Consider the following 27,129-nt stretch of genomic DNA (forward strand, 5'->3'; position numbering starts at 1 on the left):
TAAACTGTGGTCAATGTCATGAGACAAAGTATATGTAAACTGCTGTATGGAAAGTGAATTTGCTCTGTAAATGTTCACCCAAATCACAATAATAAAAAAAATAAAAAAAGAAATAGATATATGCACACCCATGACAAAAAAAAATGCATTGACCCATGTCACTTAAGTTTTGTGTATTTCACTGTACATAAATTATATTTCAATAAAATGCATTAAAAAATATGACAAACTGACAGATGAGTAATATTAAGGTTATCATCCTTAAATCCACACTGAAATCCAAATTAACCTATCTCCTACTAATCTCCTTTATCCTCTATACCTACACAGCACCTGACACATGACAACTGTTCAAGAACTGTTCACTGAAGGAGTGCGAAGTCCATAAACACAAGGATGCCACGTCCTGAGACATCATTTTAAAAAGGGATTGGCTCTGATCTGCAGAGTGCACAGCGGGAACACTGGCACAATGCATCACACCCACAGAGAGGTTTAGGCTCTTCCAGAGAAAGGAGTTATAGAAATGTGCCGTGTTCTTGTGATTCTAGTCTTAGCCACCCCCAGGCTCTCTCTTATACTCCTCTGCTCCCTGCTTTTCCACCTTCTCTGAATACCAAGATATTTGCATCCCAATAGAAGCCCTCTCCTCCGCAATCCTCCAAGGGTTCTGCCTGCATTCCTGTTCAGAACTTGCTGCTCTGGCAAGCAAGCATGTGCCACGTACATGTTCACATTTCTTTAGCTCTCAGCAGGCATACCTTTGCATGGTAGGGCTACCAGCCTTGAGTGTGATCCCATGCAGCTGCACAGCAGAACCTTCTTGGGGCCAATTTTTGTTGGTCTTGTGGCAGGCCAGTGTAAAGATGAACCAAGGGGAATGGCAGATTTTATAATGTGGCATCAAACAGTCCCTTAGGGCAGTATCTGATGCCACCACACCTCTTTTTGTAACCCTTTGTCTGCTTCCTCCCCCTCCCCCATCTATATTCACTGTAGGATCTAGGAGACAGTGCTCAGCAGGGCCCCTAGGCAAGGATCTCCTGTAGATTCCAAGGCCCATTGTGGATTACTGCTATATACAGGGAGCAGCCCCCTTCTCGCCTCTTAAAAGCACTGGTGTATCCCATAGCTAACATTAAAATTAATTACCATGAGCCATCAGGGATCCCATGAGCAGTCTTATTAACTAATTAGCTAGCTGTTGTTCAGTATGTCCTCATTCCACAGGGTGTCTTTCTCCATAACACTCCCTACTGAGTAAAGTTCTCATCACATACTTCCCTTGGGCAAAAACCTTCAAGGTTTCCTATGAAATTAAGAACAGACTGGGCCAGGCACTCAAAGCCTCTCATGACACAGGCCCAACCTCTCTTTCCAAGCATATCTACTTTTCATATTGCAGCTTTACCACTCTGGCTATACCAGCCATTTGCTGTTTCAAAAGTATATCCTGCCTGTTATGGGTTGACTTGTGTCCCCCAAGAGGAACATTGAAATCCTAACCCCTAGAATCTGTGAACATGACCTGGTTTGGAAATAAGGTCTTTGAAGGTGTTATCAGTTAGGTTAACCTGAGGTCATACTGGAGTAAACTCAAACCAACGCCCAGTGATTCCCATTTGGTTTCCAAGGTGGTAAATCTTTACGGAAGTAGATTTCCCCATCTTCATTTCAGAGAGCAGCTGGTGGATTTGAACTGCCAACCTTCTGGTTAGCAGCCAAATGCCTCAGGCACTATACCACTAGAGCTCCGTCATAGGTGGTCCTAATCCAATATGATTGGTGTCCTCATAAAATAGAAGACACACAGAGAAAAGATGGCCATGTGAAGATGCATATAGAAACCAAGGAACACCTGGAGCTATCAGAAGCTGAGAGAGGCAAGCCAAGATACCTTCTGAGTCTTCAGAGAGTAGGCCCTGCCAACACCCTGAATTCAAACTATTAGTCCTCAGAACTGTGAGACAATACATTTCTCTTCTTATAACCAGCCCCCCACACACACACACACTCAGTTTGGGGTACTTTGTAATGGCAACCCTAGGAAACTAAGCATTGCCTGCACCTCCACTCCATGCCTTTTCTCATCCCCTCCATCCACAGGACTTTCCTCTCTATTCTTCTCCTCATCCACTGTGATCTGATCCATTTCCTCCAGGTACATTTCAAATACCCTCTTTTCCATGAGGTCTCTTCCAACCCACACCTTAGACCATGTCTGTGCCCTCCAGTGAACTCCTTTGCTCTCTGTGCTTCTCAGATCCCTCAGTTTATATTCTGCTGTAAGTATCTGAGCCCTTCATATATCCTTTCTTTCTAAATTATAAACTGTGGGTAGAGAAAGGAACTCTGATGGCATAGTGGTTAAAGCATTGGGCTGCTAACCAAAAGGGCAGCAGTTTGAACCCATCAGCTGCTCCACGGGAAAAAGATGAAGTAGTCTGCTTCCATAATGATTTACAGTCTTGGAAACCCTGTGGAGAAGTTTTACTCTGTCCTACAGGGTCGCTATGAGTCAGAATCAACTCAGTGCCAGTGGGTGGGTAGAGAAGGCTGTTTTCCTCATATTTGCAATCTTGGCATTCTCCACCCTAGTCAATGCTCTGTACACATTTGTTGCATTGAATTGACAAGTGAAACCTCATTTAAAGGGCTTCTTCCTCCTTCTGGAGAAGGAGTGTCCCTGTTACAAAGTTCAGGTTTCCGGGGGTTCCTGACCCCCTGTTTAGGAGGGTTCCTTAGGACTGTGTGAGAGGCCATCATTTACCTTCAAAACTGCCCCATCTTCCTTAACAAGGAAAACAGCTCAGAAATAAAATCTAAGGAAGAGATGGGGGGCTGACCTTGCATCAGAGGCCCTGGAGTGGGGTGAAAGAATGGCATGGTCTATGGACCCTAAGGAAGAGTCAGTAATACAATAGAAAGGCAGATGAGTGGCTGGAGGCCCCTAAGTGTCTGGGCTGGGAGAGAACAGGTTGCCTCTTGGAGAGAATGGTGATGGGGGTGTGGTGCATTGAATAGTGTTGTTGTTCTTGTTGGTGTTATGTGCCATCGAGTCAGACCTGACTCATAGTGACCCCTCCTTGGGTTTCCAAAGCAGTATCACTACAGAAGTAGATTGCCCCATCTTCCTTCTGAGGAGTGGCTGGTGAGTTTGAACCTCCAGCCTTCTGGTTAGCAGTCAAATGCCTTAGCCACTATGCTACCAGAGCTCCATTGTTAGGTGCCAACAAGTTGGCTCTGACTCATAGCAACCCTATGTACAACAGAATGAAACACTGCCCAGTCCTGTGCCAGGCTCACAATCCTTGTTATACCTAAGCCCATCATTGCAGCCACTGTGTCAATCTATCTCAATCCCTTCCACTTTTTCACTGACCCTCCACTTTAAAGCACTACCTGCACCTCCACTCCAAGCATGATGTCCTTCTCCAGGGAATGGTCCCTTCTGACAACACGACCAAAGTAGATGAGAGGAAGTCTGGCCATTCTCACTTCCAAGGAGCAGTTCAGGTGCACTTCTTCCAGGACAGATTCATTAGTTCTTCTGGCAGTCCTTGGTACTTTCAGTATTCTTCACCAACACCACAACTCAAAAGCATCAACCCTTCTTCAGTCTTCTTTATTCATTGCCCAGCTTTCACATGCATATATTGAAAATACCATGGCTTAGGTTAGGTGCAACTTAGTCTTCAAAAAGACATCTTTGCTCTTCAGCACTTTAAAGAGGTCTTTTGCAGCAGATTTGACCAGTGCAATATGTTGTCCGATTTCTTGACTGCTGCTTCCATTGGTGTTGATTATGGAAACAAGTAATATGAAATATTTGACAACTTCAATCTTTTCCCCATTTATCATGATGCTGCTTATTGGTCCACTTGTGAGGATTTTCATTCTCTTTATGTTGAGGTGTAATCCTTACTGCAGACTAGTCTTTAATCTTCAACAGTAAGTGCTTCAAGTCATCTTCACTTTCAGCAAGCAAGGTTGTTTTGTCTGCGTATCGCAGGTTGTTAAGGACACTTCCTCCAATCCTGATGCCACATTCTTCTTCATATAGTCCAGCTTCTCAGGCTGTTTGCTCAGCATATGGTTTGAATAAGTATGCTGAAAGGATTCAGTCCTGACACGCTCCCTTCCTGATTTTAAACCATGCAGTATCTCCTTGTTCTGTTCGAACAACAGCCTCCTAGTCAATGTACAGATTCCTCATGAGCACAATTAAATGTTCTGGAATTCCTATTCTTCTCAATGTTATCCATAATTTGTTATGATCCACACAGTCAAATGCGTCTGCATAGTCAATAAAATGCAAGTAAACATCTTTCTGGTATTCTTTGCTTTCAGCCAAGATCACCTGACATCAGCAGTGATATATCTTGTTCCACATCCTCTTCTGAATCCAGCTTGCACTTCTGAAAGTTCCCTGTCAATATATTGTTGCAACCATTTTTGAATTATCTTTAGTAAAATTTTACTTGCATGTGTTATTACTGATATTATTTGATCATTTCCACATTTTGTGGGATCACCTTTCTTTGGAGTGGGTACAAATATGGATCTCTTCCAGTCAGTTGGCCAGGTAGCTGTCTTCCAAATTTCTTGACGTAGATGAATAAGTACCTCCAGCACAGCATTCATTTGTTGAAATATTTCAGTGGGTTTCCCATCAATTTCTAGAACCTTGTTCTTCACCAATTCCTTCAGTGCAGCTTTGACTTCTTCTCTCAATACCATCGATTCTTGATCATATGCCACCTCCTGAAATGGATGAACATCAACCAATTCTTTTTCTTACAGTGACTCTATGTATTCCTTCCATCTTCTTTTCATGCTTCCTGCATCGTTCAATATTTTGCCCATAGAATCTTTCAATATTGCAACTTGAAGCTTGAATTTTTTCTTCAGTTCTTTCAGCTTCAGAAATGCTGAGTGTGTTCTTCCCTTTTGTTTTCTAACTCCAGGTCTTTGCACATTCATTATAGTAATTGGCTGTGTCTTCTTGACCTGCTTTTTGAAATCTTCTGCTCAGCTCTTTTATCTTGTTGTTTCTTCTATTTGCTTTAGCTACTCTCCATTCAAGGGTAAGTTTCAGAGTCTCTTCTGACATACATTTTGGTCTTTTCTTTCTTTCCTGTCTTTTTAATGACCTTTTGCTTTCCTCATGCATGATGTTCTTGATGTCATTCTACAATTCCTCTGGTTTTTGGTCATTGGTGTTCAATACACCAAATCTATTCTTTAGATGGTCTCTTAATACAGGTGGGATATAATCAAGGTCATATTTTGGCTCTCATGGACTGTGATAGTGTCTCCCCCAAAATTCATGTCTGCTCAGAACCTTGGAATGACCTTATTAGGAAATAGAGTCTTTGTAGATGTAACTAAGTTAAGGTCGTATTGGATTAGGGTATGCCTTAAATCCAGTGCCTGATGTTCTTATAAGATGATGAGAGGACACCCAGACACACATAGGGAAACAGGTCATGTGAAGACAGATGCAGAGATTGGAGTTATGCTGTCACAAGCCAAGGAAAGACAGGAGTCTCCAGAAGATGGAAGGGCAAGGAAGAAGTCTTCCCTAGAGCATGCAGAGAGACCATGGCCCTGCTGACACCTTGATTTCAGACTTCTGACCTCCAGAGCTGTGAATGAATAAATTTCTATTGTTTTAAGCCACCTAGTTTGTCATAATTTTTTATGGCAGCCCTAAGAATCTAACACAGGGGGTTTCTGAATGGGGCAGGGCCTGAAGGTAGAAGAAGGACAGGCAGGGCTGTAGAATTTATCTGCTTTGTATTTTGGGCTTGAATGGATGGCACGTTCTGCTCCCTCAGTTGGAGTAAGAACTGATGAGAGGGGTTGACTGTTGTACATCTTGTGTAACCTCTTGGCCTGGGGACAAGGGCCACAGAGAGTGGCACAGGTGCATGGCCCCACAATGGACCCTTCTTTAAAATGCTCAGAAAACAGGCCTAGACCTGTCCGTTTAACAATGACACTGCTGTGGCAAGGTGCTTGAGAGCTGTGCCACCTAGGCACAGGAAGGGACCAAATGGAACCCCTAGCCAACTGGTCTGAAGACCATGTTCATCATGGTGCCTGGAATCAGGTCTTGCACAAGATAGGGAGCTCTAACTGCTGATAACAGCTAACAATTATTGTGTGCTAGGCTCCATGCATATTAACTGATTAAAGCCTTCTTTAACTTATAGACTGTTACTATCCCCACTTAACAGATAAGATGTGTGAACAATATAAACCTACAAACCAAACCTGTTGCTGTTGAATCAATCTGATTCATGGTGATAGAGTAGAACTGACATCCAGAGGGTGTTCTTGGCTATAATCTTTATGAAAGAAGATCACCAGGCCTTTCTTCCACAGTGCCACTGGACGAGTTTGAATCATCAATCTTTTAAGTGAATAGTGAAATGCAAACCATTTTTGCCACCCAGGAACCTAACTGAGGCACAGAGAGGATAAATAACACTCCTAAGGCCATGCAACTAGTAAATGATGAAGCCAGGATTCCAATGCAGGCAGCCTGACTCCAGAGCAGTTCTTTGAATATCTGCTCCATCTCCTCCCTGCTAACAGAGGGAGGTAGTGTGAGAGGCAGCATGAGTGGGGCAGGGACAGGGAGATAGATGTTGGGGAGAGCTGGGGTGTTGAAGTCACAAAGACTTGGCTCAGCAACTTCTTTGCTGAATGACCTTAGGCAAGCTGCTCAGTCTCTCCAGATCTCTGATTCCTCATCTGGATTGTTGTGAAGATTATTGGTTTTTTTTTTTTTTGAGTTTCTAACAAGCCCAGCACAACCCCCCGGCTCATACAGCAAGTGTTCACACAGGGGTGTACAACGCTGGATGTCATGGACCTGGTTCAGGCAAGGCCCCTCAAGACCTCAGTAACCCCATCTGGAACAGGAAGAGGCTGGGCTAGATGAGCTCCAAGGTCATTTGCAGGACAAATCTCTGCCTCTACAAATAAAACTGGTAAGGGAGAAGGGGTGATTTGAGTGCCAGACTCAGGAAGAGGCTGGCTGTGCTTAAAATCCTGTGATTAGTGTTTGAAAAGACACACAAAAACAATAATCATCCATGTGTGGCTGGGAATTTTAGATTCTTTCATTAAGTTAACAAAATTGCCAGTGAGGTAGCGTTTAGAAACATAAAACCACCCAATTCATTCCTAGTTGATGGAAGCTTTAAGGAGAGCATATCCTTCCAGAAAGTATCAGACAAGAAAGCCGGCCTATACAGGCTCAGCTGCCCAAACTAGCATGGCTCAGGCTTGAAGCCTAATTAATGATTCACTTGTTATCACAATTTCTAAATCAATTGCAAGGCAGGGCACTCAAGGGAATGGCAGATAAGTGGCATGGATAGAGACACATCCTGCACAGTGTAGGGTAACTGGAGGAAGGGTTTACAGAAGTACCAGGCTTTGCCTTGTAGGCAGGAAATGGCAAAAGACAGAAGGGTTCTAATTGGAGCCTGTGGGCAGCTTAAGGAAAACAATACAAAATATGTCAACATCTAAAACCAAACCTCATGATGAACATCCAGAATGTGGTGTAAATCCAAGGCTGCAAAGGTGGGTTTGAACTAAATCTTATGTGTTTACACCAGATTGGAGGCCCCTTGAGGACAGCACCCCACTTGTTTGTCCTTATCTTCTCAGCATCTTAACACACTCCATACATCTTTATCACATGAATGTCCCACTGAATGAAAGAATTAATGTGAAAATCCTAAATCACCTTTTCTAACAGAGCCAGCTTCAGGAAAATACCATCTTCTGGGAAACCAGCTTTGTTTGATGAGAACCAAAGTAGCTTGGGGACTCTCCAAGGCCCAGAGAAATGGCCTATCCACAAATGGACCACCAGCCTCTAGTTACTGACTGTGCTCTGTGTGCACAGTCTCCAGAAATGATTTTAAATTACAACCCTCCAATGTCTTGCTTATTCTGCTTCAAAACACTCCAGCCTTCATACATAAATGTGCTCTGTGTAGTCTTTTCTTCATTTTGCACTATGTTCAGTTTGCAAGAGATAGCATATGGGTTCTTTTTCACCCAATAGCAGACTCTGCCTGCAGAACTCTCAAGATATTAATTTCATTCATTCATTCATTCACTCATTTATTCTATACAGTTTTGCTGCTACTGTGTAGGGGTGCTTCTCAGAATCTAGTTTCTTTCCACTGACTGGTAGGAGAGATGAATATCATCTTATACCCTAGAAGAGGAGTTTGAAGTTGGAAACCTTAAACACTTTGAGAGAAAGAACGGAAGGGAAGAGTTGCAATTTAGATGTTTGATGGTTGAAAACATCCAGAGAAAGGTAGTTTTGACTCTGCATCTGAAAATGCTAAAAGCTAGCTGTGGATTACCCAATAAGCAAGGTAAGCACAGCTTACTTGTGCCTTACTTATCTGTGCAGTTTCACATGTGAAACTGTTCACTGCAGATAAATAAGCAAAAGTAAGCCCTGCTTACCTTGATTACTGGGTACTCTATCCCTGTCAGGGATTATAAATTTGAAAGAGGTTTTGATTCTGTAGGAAGGTGCTCTGGGGTTGGGAGAAAGATAGATGCTAGCCATAGAAGTACAATCTTTGATGTGGTGAAAAAAATGTGAAAGTGTTCACTATAGATTTGAAAATAAGCACAAGCAAGCCCATGCTTATCTTGCTTACAGGATAATAGAACACTGCTAAAGACAAAGCTAGCATAGTGGCTAAGGCACTTGACTGCTAACCAGAAGGCTGACGGTTCAAACCCACCAGCCACTCCTCGGAAGGAAGATTCGGCAATCTACTTCCACAGTGATACTGCCTCGGAAACCCAAGGAGGGGTCGTTATGAGTCCGGTCCGACTCGATGGCACATAACAACAACAACAACAAAGACAAAGCAGCTTTGTGGGCTAGCAAGCTTTCAAAATTAAAATTCTGTGAGGATTATTGCGAGATTAGTCAAACGATCCACCACAAAATCCAGTGGATAGTGCACACTATTAAACATTACCGTCGGTCCTACCTTGCCAGATTCTTCGAGAGGGCGCCCATCCCACTTCCTTTGCTCCTTCAACAAATTCTAATTCTGCACGAATCCTGAGTGCCCCGTCCTGTGCTGAGGCCAAAAAGCCTGCTCCATTCTCCCGAACTCTCGCACTCTTGCTATTATACACTTCAGTCTGCCTCGCCTGGCCTCTCCAAACACCAAACTCCGCGGAGTCTCCAGCTCCTCCCCCTTCCCAGAACCCGCTTTGGACTGGTGCCCCCCTCCTCGTCCCCCTACGCTGGCTCTGGCCAGGGACAGACTTCCTCCGGAGAATCTTGAGAGCTTTCAGGCCCGCCTTCCTACTACCACTGCTTGCTTAGAGGGAGTGCAATCCCCTGCCCCCGGAAAGTCCACCGAGCCAGGTGAAAAATTGGCGCTCCAGGGTTCTTTCCGCTTCAAACCCGAAGGGGTCCTGGAGGCCTGGAGGAGAAGGGTCACCCCCAGGGGCTCTGACCCTCAGATTCAGGTGGGGCCTGGTGCCTTACCCGGGCATGAGGCCGGGGGGCACGTAGGCGGCATTGAACTCGGTCAGTAGGGTGCCTGCGCTGCGAGAGGCCATGGTGGGTGCGGTGAGCGCGCAGTGAGACCCCGCGCTCTGCGCCCCAAGTAAACAGCCTGCGCGGGTCACCTGGCAACCGCGCGCCTGGCAACGAAAGTCGCAGTCGGAGAGGTCCAGCCCCGCGTTGCAGCCCCCTTCCCAGTGTACTGCGCCCTCCCGGCTCCTTCCTGGAGCAGCCCGTAGGGCTCCGGCAGAAGATGCCTCCCTTTCACTTCATATTGTCCCTCAAACTAATCCACAACTGTAGCTTTATATGTAAGGGATGAAACACATAACGTGAAAAACTGGGTGTGTGATTTACATTTGAGTCCAATTCCACAGTTCACTTGGGCTTCAGTGATTCCACAGGGTTGACCTGCTTGTCACAGAACAAACCTTCTGAAAAAGGAGCTCTGGTGGCACAGTGGTTAAGGCACTCGGCTGCTAACCAAAAGGTCAACGGTTCCATGTCACCAGCCACTCCTCAGGAGAAAGATGAGGCAGTTTGCTTCCATAAAGATTTACAGCTTTGAAAACCCTATGGGCCAGTTCTACTCTGCTCTAAAGGGTGCTATGAGTTGGAGTCAATTTGATGGCAATGGGTTTGCGTTTGTTTTGTTATTGTTGTTGTTGTTAGGTGCCACTGAGTTGTCTGGGCATTCTTGCTTCCAACAGCTCAAAAGCATCAACTCTTCTTCCATTCTCCTTATTCATTGTCCAGCTCTCACATGCATATGTTGTTGTTATGTGCCATTGAGTCAGCCCTGACTCATAGTGACCCCTCCTTGGGTTTCTGAGGCAGTATCACTATGAAAATAGATTGCCCAAGCTTCCTTCCAAGGAGTGGCTGGTGGGTTTGAACCACCAGGCTTCTGGTTAGCAGTCAAGTGCCTTAGGCGCTATGCTACAAGAGCTCCCATATGAGGTGGTTGAAAATACCATGGCTTGTATCAGGCGCACATCTTTGTATCAGGAGACATCTTTGCTCTTCAGCACTTGAAAAAGGTCCTTTGCAGCCGATTTGCCCAGTGCTATACGTCGTCTGATGTCCTGACTGCTGTTCCACTGACACTGATTGTAGAACCAAGCAATGTGAACTCTTCGACAATTTCAATATTTTCTCCATTTATCATAATGCTGCTTATAGGTCCAGTTGTGAGGATTTTTGTTTTCTTTATATTGAGATGTAATCCATATTGCAGATTGTATTCTTCAATCTTCATCAGTAAGTATTTCAAGTCATCTTCACTTTCAGCAAGCAAAGTTGTTCGTCAGTGTATCACAGGTTGTTAATGAATCTTCCTCCAATCCTGATGCCATGTTCTTCTTCATATAGTCCAGCCTCTCAGATTATTTGCTCAGCATACAGATTGAATAAGTATGGTGAAAGGACACAACCCTGACACACTCCCTTCTTGATTTTAAACCATGCTGTGTTCCCTTTTTCTGTTTGAACGACAGCCTCCTTGTCTATATATAGTTTCCTCATAAGCCCAATTAAGTGTTCTGGAATTCCCATTCTTCTCAATGTTATCCATAATTTGTTATGATCCACAAAATCAAATGCTTTTGCATAGTCAATAAAACACAAGTAAACATCTTTCTGGTATTCTTTACTTTCAGCCAAGATCCATCTGACATCAGCAATGATATCCCTCGTTCCACGTCCTCTTCTGAAACCAGCTTGTATTTCTGGAAGTTGTCTGTCAATATACTGCTGCAACTGTTTTTGAATTATCTTCAATAAGATTTTACTTGCATGTGATATTAATGATATTGTTCAATAACTTCCACATTCTGTGGGATCACCTTTCTTTGGAATGGGTACAAATATGGATCTTTTCCAGTCATTTGGCCGGGTAGCTGTCTTCCAAATCTCTTGGCATAACTGAGTGAGTGCCTCCAGCAGAGTGTCCATTTAAACATCTCAATGGGTATTCCATCAATTCCTGGAGCCTTGTTCTTCACCAATTTTTTCAGTGCAGCTTCAACTTCTTCCTTTAGTACCATTGGTTCTTGAACATATGCCACCTCCTGAAGTGGATGAAGATCGATCAGTTCTTTTTGGTATAGTGACTCTGTGTCCTTCCATCTTCTTTTGATGCTTCCTGCATCATTCAATATTTTGCCCATAGAATCTTTCAATATTGCAACTCAAGGTTTATTTTTTTTTTCCCTCAGTTCTTTTAGCTTGAGAAATGCCATGCGTGTTCTTCCCTTTTGGTTTTCTAACTCCAGGTCTTTGCACATTTCATTATAGTAATTGGCTTTGTCTGCTCGAGCTGCTCTTTGAAATCTTCTGCTCTTTTAGCTTGTCATTTCTTCTGTTTGCTTTAACTATTTTCTACTCAAGGGCAAATTTCAGAGTCTCTTCTGAAATCCATTTTGGTCTTTTCTTTCTTTCTCATCTTTTTAATGACCTCTTGCTTTCTTCACGGATGATGCTCTTGATGTCATTCCACAATTCTTGTGGTTTTCAGTCATTGGTGTTCAATGCATCAAATCTATTCTTTAGAGGATCTCTAAATTCAGGAAGCATATATTCAAGGCCATATTTTTGCTCTCATGGACTTGTTTGAATTGTCTTCAACTTCAAGTAGAACTTACATATGAGCAGTTGATGGTCTGTTCCACAATCAGCTCCTGACCTGGTTTTGGCTGAAGATATTGAGCTTTTCCATCTCCTCTTGCCACAGATGTAGTCAGTCAGTCTGATTCCTATGTACTCCATCTGGCGAAGTCCATGCGTATAGCCACCATTTGTGTGTTGAAAAAAGGTATTTGCAATGAATAAATTGTTGGTCTTGCAAAATTCTATCATGCGATCTCCAGCATTATTTCTTTCATGAAGGCCAAATTTTCCAACCACTGGTGATTCTTCTTTGTTTCCAACTTTTGCATTCCAATCACCAGTGATAAGCAACACATCTTGATTGCATGTTCAGTCAATTTCAGACTGCAGAAGTTGATAAAAATCTTCAATTTCCTCATCTTTGGCTTTGGTGGTTGGTGTGTAAATTTGAATAATAGTTGTATTAATGGGTCTTCCTTGTAGACGTTTGGATATTATCCTATCACTGACAGCATTGTACTTCAGGCCAGATCTTGAAGCATTCTTTGGGATGATGAATGCCACACCATTCCTCTTCAAATTGTCATTCCCAGAATAATAGATCATATGGTTGTCTGATTCAAAATGGCCAAAACTGGTCCATTTCAGCTCACTAATGCCTAGAATATCAATCTTTATGCATTCCATTTCAATTTTGACAACTTTCAATTTTCCTAGATTCATACTTCATATATTCCATGTTCCAATTATTAATGGATGTTTGCAGCTATTTGTCCTCGATTTGAGTCATGCTACATCAGCACATGGAGGTCCTGAAAGACTTACTTTACCCATATCATTAAGGTTGGTTCTACTCTGATGAGGCAGCTCTTTCCCAGTCACATATTGAGTGCCTTCCAACTCAAGGGGCTCGTCTTCCTGCACTGTGTTGGACAATGTTTCCAAGCTATTCATAAAGTTGCCCAGTAATGTATCTGACAGTGTTTCTCTGCTATTCATAAGGTTTTCCCTGGCCAATTTTTGAGAAGTGGGTGGCCTCCTCCTTCTTCCTAGTCTGTCTTAGTCTGTAAGCTGTGTTGAAACCTATACACCATGTGCAACTCTGCTGACATCTGAAGCACCAGTGGCACAACCTCAAGCCTCACAGCAATGTACAAGCCTCACAGGATGACAAACTGACAGACAAATTTGTCTCCCTTAGCTATTGGAAACCTCTGTGCCCTCCCCTTACCTAATTCCTACCTGGAACCTATGTAGGTTCTACCTGGACCACTCTGGGTCCCTGCACTCCCTCCTTTTCCTGGCTCTAGGGGGCAAGGCCTAGCCTTGCCTCCCACCCCTTTTTATCTGGATATCCTGCCACTCCCAAGGTCCCCAAGTCTGCTCCTGCTCCCTCCATTTCCTGGCTCTAGGGGGTTTGGGGCTTAGGTTTGTTTTAGGGAGTGACTAAGGTCCCTCGGTGGTACAAACAGTTTGCCATGGACTGGTGGTTGAAACCCATCAAGCAGTGCTGTGGTAGAAAGGCCTGGTGATCTCCTTCCATACAAATTACAGCCAAGAAATCCCTATGGAACTCAGTTCTACTCTGTAACACACGAGGTCACCATGAGTCAGAACTGACTCAACAGCAATGGGTTTGGTTTGTGAGCTTATGGCTCACATACCTTATCTATTAAATGGGGATAATAACAGTATGCAAGTTAACGGACGCTTGAATCAGTTGATATGCATAGAGCTTGGAGTTGGAATTGGCAACAGGTTGAGGGTGTAACAGCTTGGAGTCTCCAAATATGGAATTTCTTCAGTGACCCTCACACCAGTGTAGGGAGGGCCAGCACTTTAGGTTTTCAGTGGGGATGATGGAGGCTGTGTTACTCCCAAGCTGCTGGGGTGCTCTTTGTGGTTCAGACCCAGACCCTGTGCCCACTCCTTGCAGCACTCCTGCTATTAATAAAAATGCTCTGCGTTTACAGTTGTCTTTCCCAGTCTCATTTCATCCCCATCAGATGCAGATCTGGAAGAAGTGTTATCTTCACAGTTTGACTCTGTAAATGGCAGCTGATGAAGACCACAGACACTAATGAGTTCACAGGATGCTGGTGCAACAAGAATCCTCAAAAGACTCTCTGACAGATAACAGTGAAATTGCGGGACAGCGGCCAGGCTTCCAAGAAGTGCAAAAAGCAGAAAAACTAAGGTCTGGGGAGGAAAAGGAACTGGAGGTAATGTCTGGTTGCACATTAGGGGGAGCAATTTCTACCCACCCTTCAAAATGCATTCATGTCTATATTTTTCTAAATTCTCCACATGGAATATGTGTTACAATAAGAAAACCAGTTAAAAGTTGTTGAAAGAAAAACTCTCTGCTCAGGTGTCACATACTCCAGGAAAGCTCTCCTAATGGCCCAGCCCTTGGACTAGGCTGAATGCCATGCTGTGCATGCCCTCTCCCCATTCATGGCCTCTGAGCTGCTGAGCCCTGTTCATGGTACTCATCAGCCTGCGCTGTAATGATCTGTATTTGTCCATCTGTCTCTTCTGCATGAGGTCTGGTACTGTGTCATCTCCATCCCTGAACCCCAGCACCTGACACAAGAAGGAATGCAGTGAACATTTGTTGAATAAATATATGCTAAAGAGTTACCCAAATGAGTAGGATCTGGCTTAGGTTTTAGAAGGGTCAGGTGGGCCCCCAGGATGCCCATCCTGGCTCAGCTGAGGAGTAGTGAGTATTGACAAGTTGGAATTGCTTCCATTTCATAGATATGGAAACCCAGGTTAAGAAAAGCTCAATGCCTTGCCTAAGGCAGATTCATGAGCTGTTTCCTAAAGATGCACATTCCTATAGAGGCCTCATGAAATTTATGCCCTTTGGGAGCGAACTTCCAGAGAGCCAAACAAACATGTATTACCTGCTAACTTCATGGATGGAAAACGCTGGTGAATTTAGTCTTTTAAAGGAGCCATTAAGTGGCCCCCATTGCGTTTCCGAGGTAGTACATCTTTATGGAAGTAGATTGTCCTATCTTCCTAACATGGTGCAGCTGGTGGATTTGAACTGCCAACCTTCTAGTTAGCAGTCAAATGCCTTAAGCACTGTGCCACCAGAGCTCCTTAATTTAAAAAAAAAAAATAAAGATTCATTTATATTCAATAAACACAATATCTTAAAATATTCTTGAATTCAATATGTTTAGATGAAAGTGAGAAAGGAAAGCAGGAGTCAAGGAAGGAAAAAAGAGATGGAAAAATAATATATAAAGAAAGACAAAATGCAGGCAAAGTAGCATGGCAACATCTAGAAGCGGGAAGAAGAAGGCTATGGAATTCAAAAGGAATAACGTCTTGTTGTAAAGTCCCTGGATGGCGCAGACAGTTTGTTGTCCGCTGCCAACCAAAAATTCTGTGGTTCTTAACCCACCCGACAGCACCCTGTCAGAAAGTCCTGGCCATCTGCTTTTGTGAAGAGTGCAGCCAAGAAAGTCCTATGCAGCTCAGATCTCTCTCTCTTTCGCTTTTTAAACCTTTAGACCTTGTTCTAGATAGATCACCATGGTTGTGCTTTTATCCTGTCAACATTTATTGGGCATCCTACTATGCACAGGACCGGGCAGCTTTTTGTTCTGCTGTACAGAGGGTCTCTGTGAGTCAGAGCCACCTTGACAACACCTAACAACAGCTATGCACAGGGGTAAGGCTTTGGAGATGTAAAGACACTGTGCCCAGGGTCTCACCCAGTCAGAGGCAGAAGCAAGTGGAGCAGCCCAATGATACAGTGTGAGGAGACGGACAGGACCTGCACCAAGGAGGACACCAATCCAGTCTGTGCTAGAGGTGCAGATATGGAGGCAGCTTCCAGGAATAAGCACCAGTTAAGCTAAGTCCACAGTGAGCAGGAGTTGGGCAGGCCAAGAAGGAAGAGGGGAAGGGTTTGGAGAGCAGGAGCATTCCATGGGGAGCAAATGGTAAGAGCAAGGCTACAAAGCTCTAGGCCCAGGGATCTCAGCCCCTGGCGCCCCTTTCCCTATGAGCTCTTCCTGGGGTATGTTGCTGGAAGAAAGGAGGGAGCAGTTCCCCTTTGGTCCTTGGAAATTCTGCCACAGACACCCCTTCAAACCTTTCCCCATAGGCCCAGGCAACTGATTAAAAAAGCAGGCCTGAAGCTCTGCAGCTATTGCTGGAAACCAAACATCAGCCCATCTCACCATCCTTAGCCCTCTTCATCCTTAAACACTGCTCTTACTAGAACAGTCTCCCATGCCTTCACTGAGTCCCTTGGAGTGCAAGCAGTTAAGTGCTAGGCTGCTAACAGGTTGGAAGTTCAAGTCCACCTTGCAAAAAAGGCTTGGTGATCTGCTTCTGAAAACCAGACATTAAAATACTATGGAGCACAGCTCTACTCAGACACATGGAGGGTCATCAGGAGGCAGAGTGATAGCAGCCTTCACAGTAATGGTTAGCCTGGTTCCTGAGCTCCCCCTCCAGCAGTACCCCATTATCCCAGCCTCAGATGCAGCGATTCCAAGCAGAGTAGGACCCCGCCCTCATGGGGGCAAGTAAGCAAGCACACTCCCTTCTCTCTTTGAAGACCCCAAACACTTGTCCTCCCTTTACTGAGGGACCAGCCACTAGGCATAGCCTTATCGTTGCCTAGTAGATTCTGATTTTCAGCATGTGAGCCCTGGATTGGGCTTTCTCTATAGGACCCAGTCAGAGCAGCCAGGCATGGCCCACCCAGCTTCCCTAAGCCTCGTGGGCATCAGCGGCCATGTGTGGCCAACTTAATTGTGTGGGAGGCATGGATCACCCAGAAAACACCAGTGCAACAGTCCAGCTTCCTGTGCACACAGAGTATGAAGTTCCTTGTTCCCCGTGGAAGAGGGTGTCCCGCCCATGCTCATGCTGACCCCTCTCTGCCCACTCCTGGTGGCAGGAGAGCTTGCTTAGCAGCTGGGAGGCAGAGCACTGCCTGGGGTGGGCAATAGCCTCCACTGGAGGGACCGGGAGGAGACACCTGAAGCTGGGCAGCGCTTTATCTAGGAGACAGAGGCTGCTGAATAATGAATTCCAACTGTGTGTCTGCACTCCCAGGCTGCACGCTGGTGCACACCACACACACAGACACGCACAGACACACACACACACACAGACACGCTGGGCTGACAACTTGGAGGGGCGGGGGCTGCAGGGCTGTGAGTCTCTGTGAGTCGCTGGAAGGAGCAGCTCTACACGGTTGCCTTGGTCTCTCTGGGCAGCATCAGAGGGGGCGTGGGAGGAGGAGGCAGCAGGGAGAGGAGCCGCGCACACTCCTTCAGGCTCACTCCTTTCCCAGCTGCTCTGCCTGGTAGTCCCAGGCTCTCCACACCAGGATGGCCCTGCTTGTTCACCTCAAGACCGTCACAGAGCTGCGGGGCAAGGGCGACCGGATTGCCAAAGTGACTTTCCGAGGTAGGGAAGCCCCTGTGTTACGGGGACTGGGCAGCCCTCTCTCTGGAGGATGTCAGGAATAGGGCAGGGTGGGAAGGATGGGTGGGAAAAGTTCTCAGCAGGTCTAGGCCCATGGGCTTCCCATGGGTAGCCATCCACCCCTGACGTAACTGGTCATTCTGATTCCTTGAATCTGAAGGGTCTCTGTGTTTTGATATCTCTATCTGTGTCATCTCCGCGTGTACTCACTAATGTGCCAGTGCCCTGAAGTGATAAGTCCTCTGGCTGCAGGTGGTTCTAGGGGAAACAGAAGCAGGAAGCCCACACCCTGGGCTTAGGGGACCAGGACTGAGCCTGCTCCTTCTTCCTTCCACCTCCTAGAGATTGGTTTCCTTTGGGCACAGGGTGGGGATGGGATAGCTCCTAGACACCAGGCCAGCTGGGAGTTCTCTGAGCCCTGGCATGATGAGGGTACTCCAGGCCTCTCTCAGATCTATTCCTGACCCCAAGGTAGGGATCTCATGAGACCCACTGGCCTTTGCTCTATTCGTTCTCTCCTCTTTTTCTCCCACTCATGTATTCAGTGACCATCTACCATGATCTACTATGTGCTGAGGCTGGGGGCTGGGAATATAAAGCTGAATGTGACACAGGCCCTGCCCTTAAGGAGCCTGCAATCTGGGAGAGGAGAATTGGTGAGCAGACAAGTACAACAAGGCATGGGATACAATGAGGATGGGGACAAGTGTATCTGCACCCTAACCCAGGTTAAGAGGGCACGGTCAGGGAAGGCTTCCAGGAGAAGGAAGCATCTCAGCTGAGACCAGAGGCCCCAAAAGGAGAGAGCAAGGTGGGAAAGCAGGAAAGAGCAGGCAGATGGAACAGCATGCAGCAAGGCTGGGAGATGAGCTGGAACATAGGCACTGACAGAGGCTGTGTGAGGCTGGGAGCCCACATTGGGACAGGAGCTGAGGATGGAGAGAGAGGCAGAGCCAAGGAAATGGGGCTAGACTGAACTCTGAGGATGATGGGAGGCTCCTGGAGGGTTTTAGGCAGGGCAGGGAAGGGCAGGTAAAGCTCTGCCTTTGACCCATCCATCTCAGCCTCCCGGCCTGCCCACCACCCAACCCTCTATGCCGGTGGCTTTCTGGCTGCCTTTGACCAAAGGCCAGGGCACTTTTCACTAGACATGGCCCTTTCTCCCCAGAGTGGAGTCTGGGTGTGGGGGTAGAGTAGTGGGGGAGCAACTGAGAGCACCCAACCATATTAAAGAACGAAGTGAACATCCAAGGCCCAGGATGGACCCAATACTTGCATCTCTGTCAGGACAGACAGTGGAGACCCAAGGGCTGGTGCTCGGCATCCTGCCTGCCAGCCGTTCTCTGGAACTCTTGAGCAGGAACCCTGGCACCCACATCACTCCCTCAGTCAGGCCACTTCTGGAAATGAGGCCATGAGCTGTCCCTTGTTCACAGGGACAGGCAGGGTGGCGGTGATTGTACTGTCTCTGCTGGGAGGAGCAGGCCAGGCAGGAGGGGAGAGGAAGGGTGGGCAGGCTGCCTGTTGCTTCCCACACCAGCTTTCTCTGTAGCACCCTGGAGTTCCACATGCCACCTGCTGGCTCATCTTGGCTTTAGAAAAAGCTTCCGCATTCTTTTACCCATGAAACACGTCCCTATGTTCAACAGACACCACAGTTGTTGGGTGTTCAGCTACAAGTCACTGTGCTGTTGCAGCTGTGACAGGACAGTTGCAGGCTACACAAGTCCAGTCCCATTCTGTAGACAGAGCAATCAAGGCATAGTCTCAAAGAGGTCTGCATGGTGTTAGTGGAGGGTGTGAGTCACGGTGGGCCCAGCTCTCAGGAGCTCACTCCCAGTCCTGACTGCTCAACCCTGCAAGCTCCTTTATCCCCTGCTGGATCAACTGGGCTTGAGCATCTGTCTCATCTGATGCCTCTGTCTTTGTTTGACTGTGCAGTGATGCTGGCACTCCAGCTTCAATTGGCCACGCAGAGAGTAGCCTATTTGCAAACCACATCCTCTAGACTGAGTGGAGAAATCCTCTTCCAAGCTGAACATTTGCAGGAGGTGGCAGAGTTCCTGGGGAAAGGGGACTGGGGTAGGAACAAGAAGATGGCAAGCAATTTCCTTGAAAGAGTTCTTTATAACAACTAGAGATGCCTGAGGCATTTACCTGCTGCATCCAGCAGGTGACAACAATAGGCACCCCGAAAGACCAACACTAACAACAATTCAGCATCTCCATTGGTGTCAAAAAAAAAAAAAAAAAAAAGCTACAGAAAGAAAAGAGAGACTGGCAAGGAGTCAGAAGAAGATGCTGGGCCCAAGCTCTCAAATCCCTTGAGTTGGGTTAGGTAACCCTGGGCAAGTTGTGCCTATTGGTAATGTCCCCAAGTAGGCCAGCCCAGCTGGTTGAGACACAGCTTGATTTTCTGTTCTATGCCATCCCGGACACTTAGGAAAGAACCCTACTGGGCTATGGTGGAGGAAGTTCAAGATAAGGTCAGATGCCCTAGATCGTACCTGGGTTCTGCCACTTTGTCTCTCTGACCTTCAGTTTCCTCATCTGTAAAATGAGCATGACAATAACACCTACCTCATCAGATTGCTTCGGTTCACAATAGGTGTAGAAAAGAGTTTGAGGAAAGAACATTCAAATGGCTGATATGTTTGTGAGGCTGACATTCCAATTCTCCTTAGAGACAACTGCTGGCTCCTGAGACTTCTTCTTTCCAGCCCACATCCTTCTCTGTCAGCCATGAGTGAGAGGAAGGGGCTCCATGTAAGTTATAAAGGGGAGAAGAAAGCATATCAGAGGGTGTCTGCCAGGAACAGGCAAGTTGGGCTTGGCCTCTGCTATGTAGGAGCACCCATCTAAGATGTCCTGCAGACTCCAGAGCTATAGCAGACTGCCCCTGAGACGTCTGTTCCCATGTGGGCCTGGCAAGCATCAGCTTTATGCTTGGCTACCCCTCTTTCCCCACTGCCTCAGGCCAGTCAGTCAATCTGGTCTAAGGAACACTCACTAATCACTGCCCAGCTCTGTCTCTAGCTCTCAGCTCTGACTACAGCAATGGCCACTCCTAATCGGGTCCTGCCTGTATTCATTCATTCACCAAACTTGCTGATATTTGTGGACTGGGTGTCTTCCATGTCCAGGCCCTGGTCCAGGCCTGGGAACACAGAGATGAAGAAGATCTAGCCCTGACCTCCAAGAGTTAGAGCCTCATTGGGTCAGCCAAAAGGTGAAGAAGACTGAATAAGACACCAGAAGGCTTGGATTCTATTCACAGTCATGCAGGCAGGCCATGGAGCTTAGGGCTCTCAATGCCTACTAATAAGAAGGAGACTGCAATTCCAATTTAACTCAGAGACCTGCAGTGAGAATCAGGAGTGGGCTGTCTGGGAAGGAGCCATCTTGACCACAGGTCACTACTCAAAGGGGGGCAGTATTAGCTTGGGATTGTCCTTTCTCAACTCCTTAAATAATTCTCAGCATCAATTGTAAAGCCATAGAACGCAGGGTAGGAAAGGCCTCTAAGTATTTCTGGCCCAGCCTTCATTGCTTAATCCGCTCAGCCCTCAAGCATGAGTACTGGGGCTATTATGGGAATCCAGTGCAGGCTGGCTCTGGGTGCTTGAGAAGAGCCAGAGCCTTCTTGCCTAAACACTGGTTTGGAGGATCTCATGGGCAGAGTCTGGATCTGATCTTCAATAAGTCACCTGGAGTAACTCACCTGGCCGTTGGCACATTATCAAGGCTTCCTCCTTGACCCAGCTAACTTTTCATCCTTATTGCTTCTCTCCCCACCACATCCCCAACTCCTACTCTGCTATTTGCCCACCATACTGAACTTCTTGCCATTCCCCAAATGTGCCATGCCCTTTTATACCTCCAAGACTTGAAGCATTGCATTTCTTCTGCCTGGAATGACCCTCACCCTCCACCTGGAGAAATCCCCTTAATTCTGCTCAACTTTCAAGGCCCAGCTCCTATGTTACCTCTTCTGTGAAGCCTTCCCCCTCGCCTCTAAGTACTTTTTATATGCTCCTCCTATAGGTCTGCTATGGCACTTTGTGTTCTAGAAATTGGCCACATTTCTGTATGCTGCACTAACTTCTGAAACTTTAAAGGTAGGCAGGCAGGGATCAGATCTTAGCCATCCTTACTGAGCCCTGAGCTGGGCACTGGGGCTGATCATCAAAATGAATAAGAAATGGCTGTTGAATGGGTTTAAGTTTTCCTTCCACTGTGGCACTGCCAGTTTCTGTGGCTCAGTTTCTCCAGCTGTGAACTCCTACTCTATAGCTTTCTATCCAAGGGAGAATCAGAGAACTAGAAGAGGCCTCAGGAGCTGAAAACCAAGAACCTTGGCCCATACTGTCTTCAACAATCAGCCCCAGCCTGGAGGCTCTTCCTGGAACCTAGAGGGAAATTGGCCTCACCCTCTGGCAAGTGCTGGAGAGTCTAGCTCTATGCCGTGGGTCATAAGCAAGAGGTTGCAAGTGGGCATGCCCCTTCACTCACTGAACATGCTGTTTCTAAACATCATTGCATATGCACTCACAGTACACAGTACAGCTTAAAAGATAAACCAGGGTCTCACAATCTAATGGAGAGAAGGAATTCTCACAGACACAGTGGAAACACAATGCAAGACATAAAAGGGCCAAGGGGTGGGGCAGGAGATTGCAACAATGCTTAGAGGATGGCCACTTACTTAGCACTACAGAAATCAGGGAACCACCACCACTGTCAAGTTGATTCTAATTCATGGTAACCCTTTGTGTGTCATATATTCACTGCCGTCCAGTCAGATCTGACTCACAGCAACCCCTCCTTGGGTTTCCAAGACGGTATCACTACGGAAGTAGATTGCTCAACCTTCCTTCTGAGCAGTGGCTGGTGGGTTTGAACCTCCAGGAGCGGTTCACTAGTGGTTAGCAGTCAAATGCCTTAGGCACTATGCTACCAGAACTCCTTTGTGTGTGAGAGTAGAACTATACATATCTATACTCCACAGAGTTTTCAGAGTTGGCTTTTTGGAAAATAGATTTTGGATTAGATTATCAGGCCTTTCTTCTGAGGTGCCGCCTCTGGGTAGGCTTGAACAGACAACCTTTCAGTTAGCCTTTCACTGTTTGTGCTACCCAGAGATCAGGGAGGACTTCATTAAAGGAGAAGAGGAGGAAAAGGGAGCCTTTAAACTGGATCTTGAATAAGTGGCCCTGCTTGGAGATGCAGAAGAAGGTATGAGGAAGGGTTGGTGGGGGGAGGGGAACCCATTCTGAGTGAGAGACTAACAGGACCAGAGGCAAAAAAAAAAAAAAAAAAAAACCAAACCCATTGCCTTAGAGTCAATTCCAACTCAGTAATCCTATAAAACAGAGTAGAACTGACAGATAGGAGCTCTGGTAGCATAGTGCCTAAGGCACTTGACTGCTAAGCAGAAGGCTGGCTGTTCAAACCCACCAGCCACTCCTCAGAAGGAAGATGGGGCAATCTACTTTCGTAGTGATACTGCCTCGGAAACCCAAGGAGGGGTCGCTATGAGTTGGGTCCGACTTGACGACACATAACAACAACAAGAACTGACCCATAAGGTTTCTGAGTCTCTAACCTTTATAGCAGGAGGCCACCACATCTTTCCCTCACGGAGTCGCTTGTGGGTTCCAAACACCAACCTTTCAGCTGTAAGCACTTTAAGCACTTTAGCCACTACACCACCAGGGCTCAGGGTCAGATTACCCAACAAGCAAGGTAAACCCAGGCTTACTTATGCTTATTTACTAATCTGTAGGGAACAGTTGTACATTTTTTCACCACATCAAAGTCTCTGCTTCTAGGTATGGCTGCATCTCTCTGCCAAACCCATAACACCTTCCTATACAATCAAAGCCTCTTTTCAAATGTACAATCCCTGATAAGGACAGAGTAGCCAGTAAGCAAAGTAAGTATGGTTTACTTGTGCTTACTTATTAATCTATAGTGAACACCTTCACGTATTTTTCACCATAGCAAAGATGTGGTGAAGCCCATGCTTACCTTCCTTATTGGGTCATCTGCCCCTGTCAGGGCTCATTGGACCGGAGTCTAGAGCAGGGATAACCCAGCTGTGTATGGTGACTGGGTAGCTACTACGTTTAGCTGGAGCAGAGGGTGCAGGAAGTGAGTGGAGGGAGATGAGCTAGGAAAGGAGCATGAGGCCAAAAGGGTGACTGTGTGGGTGGAGGTGGGGCCCCAACTTGGTGCTGGGGAGAAGAGCCTACCTACTAAAGCAGCAAGGGCCACTTCTGGCTCCAAATTACATTTGTTTTCCCCAGTAAAAGGAAGAGCTCTCCTTTTTGACAATATCTGTCTGGAAACTTCTTTGCCATCCCTGGTAAAGGAGGTAGAATATCCCAGCCCCCAACCCTGAGATGCTCTTTGGATGGCTGGGCCTGTTTGTGGACTCTGGCCCAGCCTGGCATCTCCTCTTCTGAAGGAGGTGGGTATGTATTGCCTCCAGTGAAGGCAGGAGATAGAGAGGATCATTAGGACAGCCTCTACAACCTGTAGAAGGCTGTGGACGGTGCCCTGTGCTTTCACCATAGACCCAAAGGATGTACTCTTGCATCCTCCCCTTCCTGGTGCATACAGAGCACCTCCCATGCGCGCACACACACACACACACACACACACACAGGTGGAAATCTTCTCTGCCTAAGGCCCACCTTGCTCCAGCCCAGCAAGCTGAGGCTGACACCGCTGAAAACAGGCAGAACACACTGAAAGTTCCCCAGGCTTTCAGCTTTGATAAGAGGAGTGTGCTTTTATGTTATGGAAATGAATATAAAACTGTCTTCTGCTACAAAGGCCCTCAGCAAACCTGCTGCTGGAAATCTGCTCAAGAACAGACTTGCAAATAATTTCCCTGAATTTGAAGCCTTGGTTATCTTTGCACTTTTACTGTTAATAAAAGCTACATCCTCCTCCACCACTGGGCCTGGTTCTTTTTGGTCCTTTTACTTTTTATAATTGAAATCCTCAAATATATAAGTAAGGAGAATAGTATAATGACCCCAATAACTCCCCTCTCCATCCAGCTTTAACAACCATCAACTCATGGCCAATCGTTTCATCTGTATCCTTCTGCTCATCCCACCCCTAAATGACTTTGAAGCAAATCCTAAGCATTTTCTCTGTAAATATTCAGTACATAGCTATAAAAGATAAGGAATCCTTTAAAAGAAAAAAAAAAAACAACTACATACTCTATCATTCCTGAAAAAAAGTCAGAACTTGAGTGAGCACTTGGAAGGAAGTACAGGTTTAAGTCCCTGGCCTAGCCTGAGTTTCTACTATGTGTACCCTGGGTGCCAACAAGGTGGGGAAAAGGAAAAGAAACAGAAGTAAAGGCAGAAATAATATTTAAATAAGTTGTTGTTATGTCCTGTGGAGTCGGATCCGACTCATAGTGATCCTCCTTGGGTTTCTGAGGCAGTATCACTACAGAAGTAGATGGTCCAAACTTCCTTCCGAGGAGTGGCTGGTGGGTTTGAACTGCCGACCTTCTAGTTAGCAGCCAAGTGCCTTAGGCACTATGCTACAAGAGTCATAGAAAAAAGGGTTAGAGGTAAATGGGACTTCTATCTAACTGAGAATGGGTGAAAGGGAAGAAAAAACCTTCCCCTGTGGACTATACAGTAACCCACACATGGCTATGTGAGATGCTAGTGAATTTCAAAGAGTACACTAAGGAATGAAAGGAGGAATAGCTGCCTTCCTGGACAACTCCTTTTGAATTGAATTTTGTCACTCAAATTCTACTTTGCCATCAACTGTTATTATAAAACTGAGGATATGTTTCTCAAAATGGGGGAAAAAATGTTATTACAAGAGTTAATCACAAACAGCTAAGAAAATCAATAAGGATATAGACAATTCAACAATACCATCAACCACCTTGACCTAATTGACATTTTATAAAACATTATAAGGAGCTCTGGTGGCACAGTGGTTAAGGCATTTGACTGCTAACCAAAAGGTCGGCAGTTTGAACCCACCAGCTGCTCTATGGAAGAAAGATAAGTCAGTCTACTTTCATAAAGATTTAGTCTTGGAAACTCTATGGGGGAATTCTACTCTATCCTATAGAGTTGTTATGAGTCTGAATTGACTTGATGGAAGAGGATTTTATACTTCAAAACTGAAAAATACACATTTTTCTCAAATTCACAGAGAACTCTCACCAAAATAGGCTATATGCTGGGCACTTAAACAAGTTTCAATATATTTCAAAAGACTGACATCTTAAGAGTATGCTTTCTGACCATAATGGAACTCAGTTAGAAATCAATAACAATAAGATAGCTAGAAAAGCCCCAAATATTTGGAAATTAAACAATATTCTTTTAAATAACCTATGATCAAAGAAGAAATCACAAGAGAATTCAAAAAAATATTTCTAACTGAATGAAATGAAAATGCAGCTGTGGTGGTTAAAGTTGTGTGTCAACTTGGCTGGGCCTGGTTTTGAGTGGCTGGGCAGCTGGATGTAGTACTCCCCATGATGAGAATGGTAATCACCTCCATGGTGGAATCTACCCTGAGCAGTTGAGTAGCTGCCTTGAGTGGTCTGCTTCCAGTATATAAGAAGAAACCTTGAGAAAGCTCTCAAGCTTTTTGACATGCTTGGACACTGCATTTAGATGAGTCTTCATTCAGCAACCTGCCATGCTATTTGCCAATCTTGGGATTGTTTCTGGACTTAGCTAGTGACATGCCATGTTGCTTGATAATCTTGGTACTGTGTCATTTTATTTGTTGACTTTGCATTCGTCGGCTTTAGTAGCTGGCAGCAGCTGCCTGAGTTAAGAGATGCCTCCAGCTCCAGTGGGATGGGAGCAAGAAGCAGAGCTGAAGCCCAAGGGTGAGGGGCCATCACCCAGCCCCTAGAGCTGGCACTTTGAACTCAGGCTTCTAGCCTCCTAAACTATAAGAGAATAAATCCCTGTTTGTGAAAGTCATCCACTTGTGGTATTTTCTGTTAGAGTGGCACTGTTGTTGTTGTTATATGCTGTCGAGTTGGACCCAACTCATAGAGACCCCTCCTTGGGTTTCCGAGGCAGTATCAACTACAGAAGTAGATTGCCCCATCTTCCTTCTGAAGAGTGGCACTAGATAATCAAAACAACAGACTATCGACATTGTTGCTTTAAATACTCATAACAGGAAAAAAAGTAAAATGTAAAATTGATGGTCTAGGTTTCTGCCTTAAGAAACTACAAAAAGAACAAATTAAACCCAAGATAAAGAGCTCTGATGGCATAGTGCCTAAGGCAATTGACTGCTAACCAGAACCCTAGCAGTTCAAACCTACCAACCACTCCTTGGAAGGAAGACTGGGCAATCTACTTTGTGGAGATACCGCTTCAGACACCCAAGGACAGGTCGCTATGAGTCGAATCGACTCAATGGCAGTGAGTTTGGTTTGGTGGTTTTTTTTTTTTTTT

At 45.7% G+C, this 27,129-nt stretch overlaps 2 protein-coding genes across 2 annotated transcripts in view; one reads left to right on the plus strand and one right to left on the minus strand.

Annotated features, from left to right (window-relative positions):
* Nucleotides 1-9,633, minus strand: part of FAM166C (family with sequence similarity 166 member C) — a 31,855-nt gene extending 22,222 nt beyond the window's left edge. The window contains exon 1 of the mRNA XM_007938877.1: nucleotides 9,560-9,633. Coding sequence (XP_007937068.1) covers nucleotides 9,560-9,633 — 74 coding nt within the window. The remainder of the gene's footprint in view (nucleotides 1-9,559) is intronic.
* A 7,920-nt stretch (nucleotides 9,634-17,553) lies between these two features.
* Nucleotides 17,554-27,129, plus strand: part of OTOF (otoferlin) — a 137,450-nt gene continuing 127,874 nt past the window's right edge. The window contains exon 1 of the mRNA XM_007938881.2: nucleotides 17,554-17,632. Coding sequence (XP_007937072.1) covers nucleotides 17,554-17,632 — 79 coding nt within the window. The remainder of the gene's footprint in view (nucleotides 17,633-27,129) is intronic.

Source organism: Orycteropus afer, unplaced genomic scaffold, assembly GCF_000298275.1.
Source record: "Orycteropus afer afer isolate SDZICR_OR568_19922 unplaced genomic scaffold, OryAfe1.0 scaffold00054, whole genome shotgun sequence".
In the NCBI taxonomy this organism is placed as follows: domain Eukaryota; kingdom Metazoa; phylum Chordata; class Mammalia; order Tubulidentata; family Orycteropodidae; genus Orycteropus; species Orycteropus afer.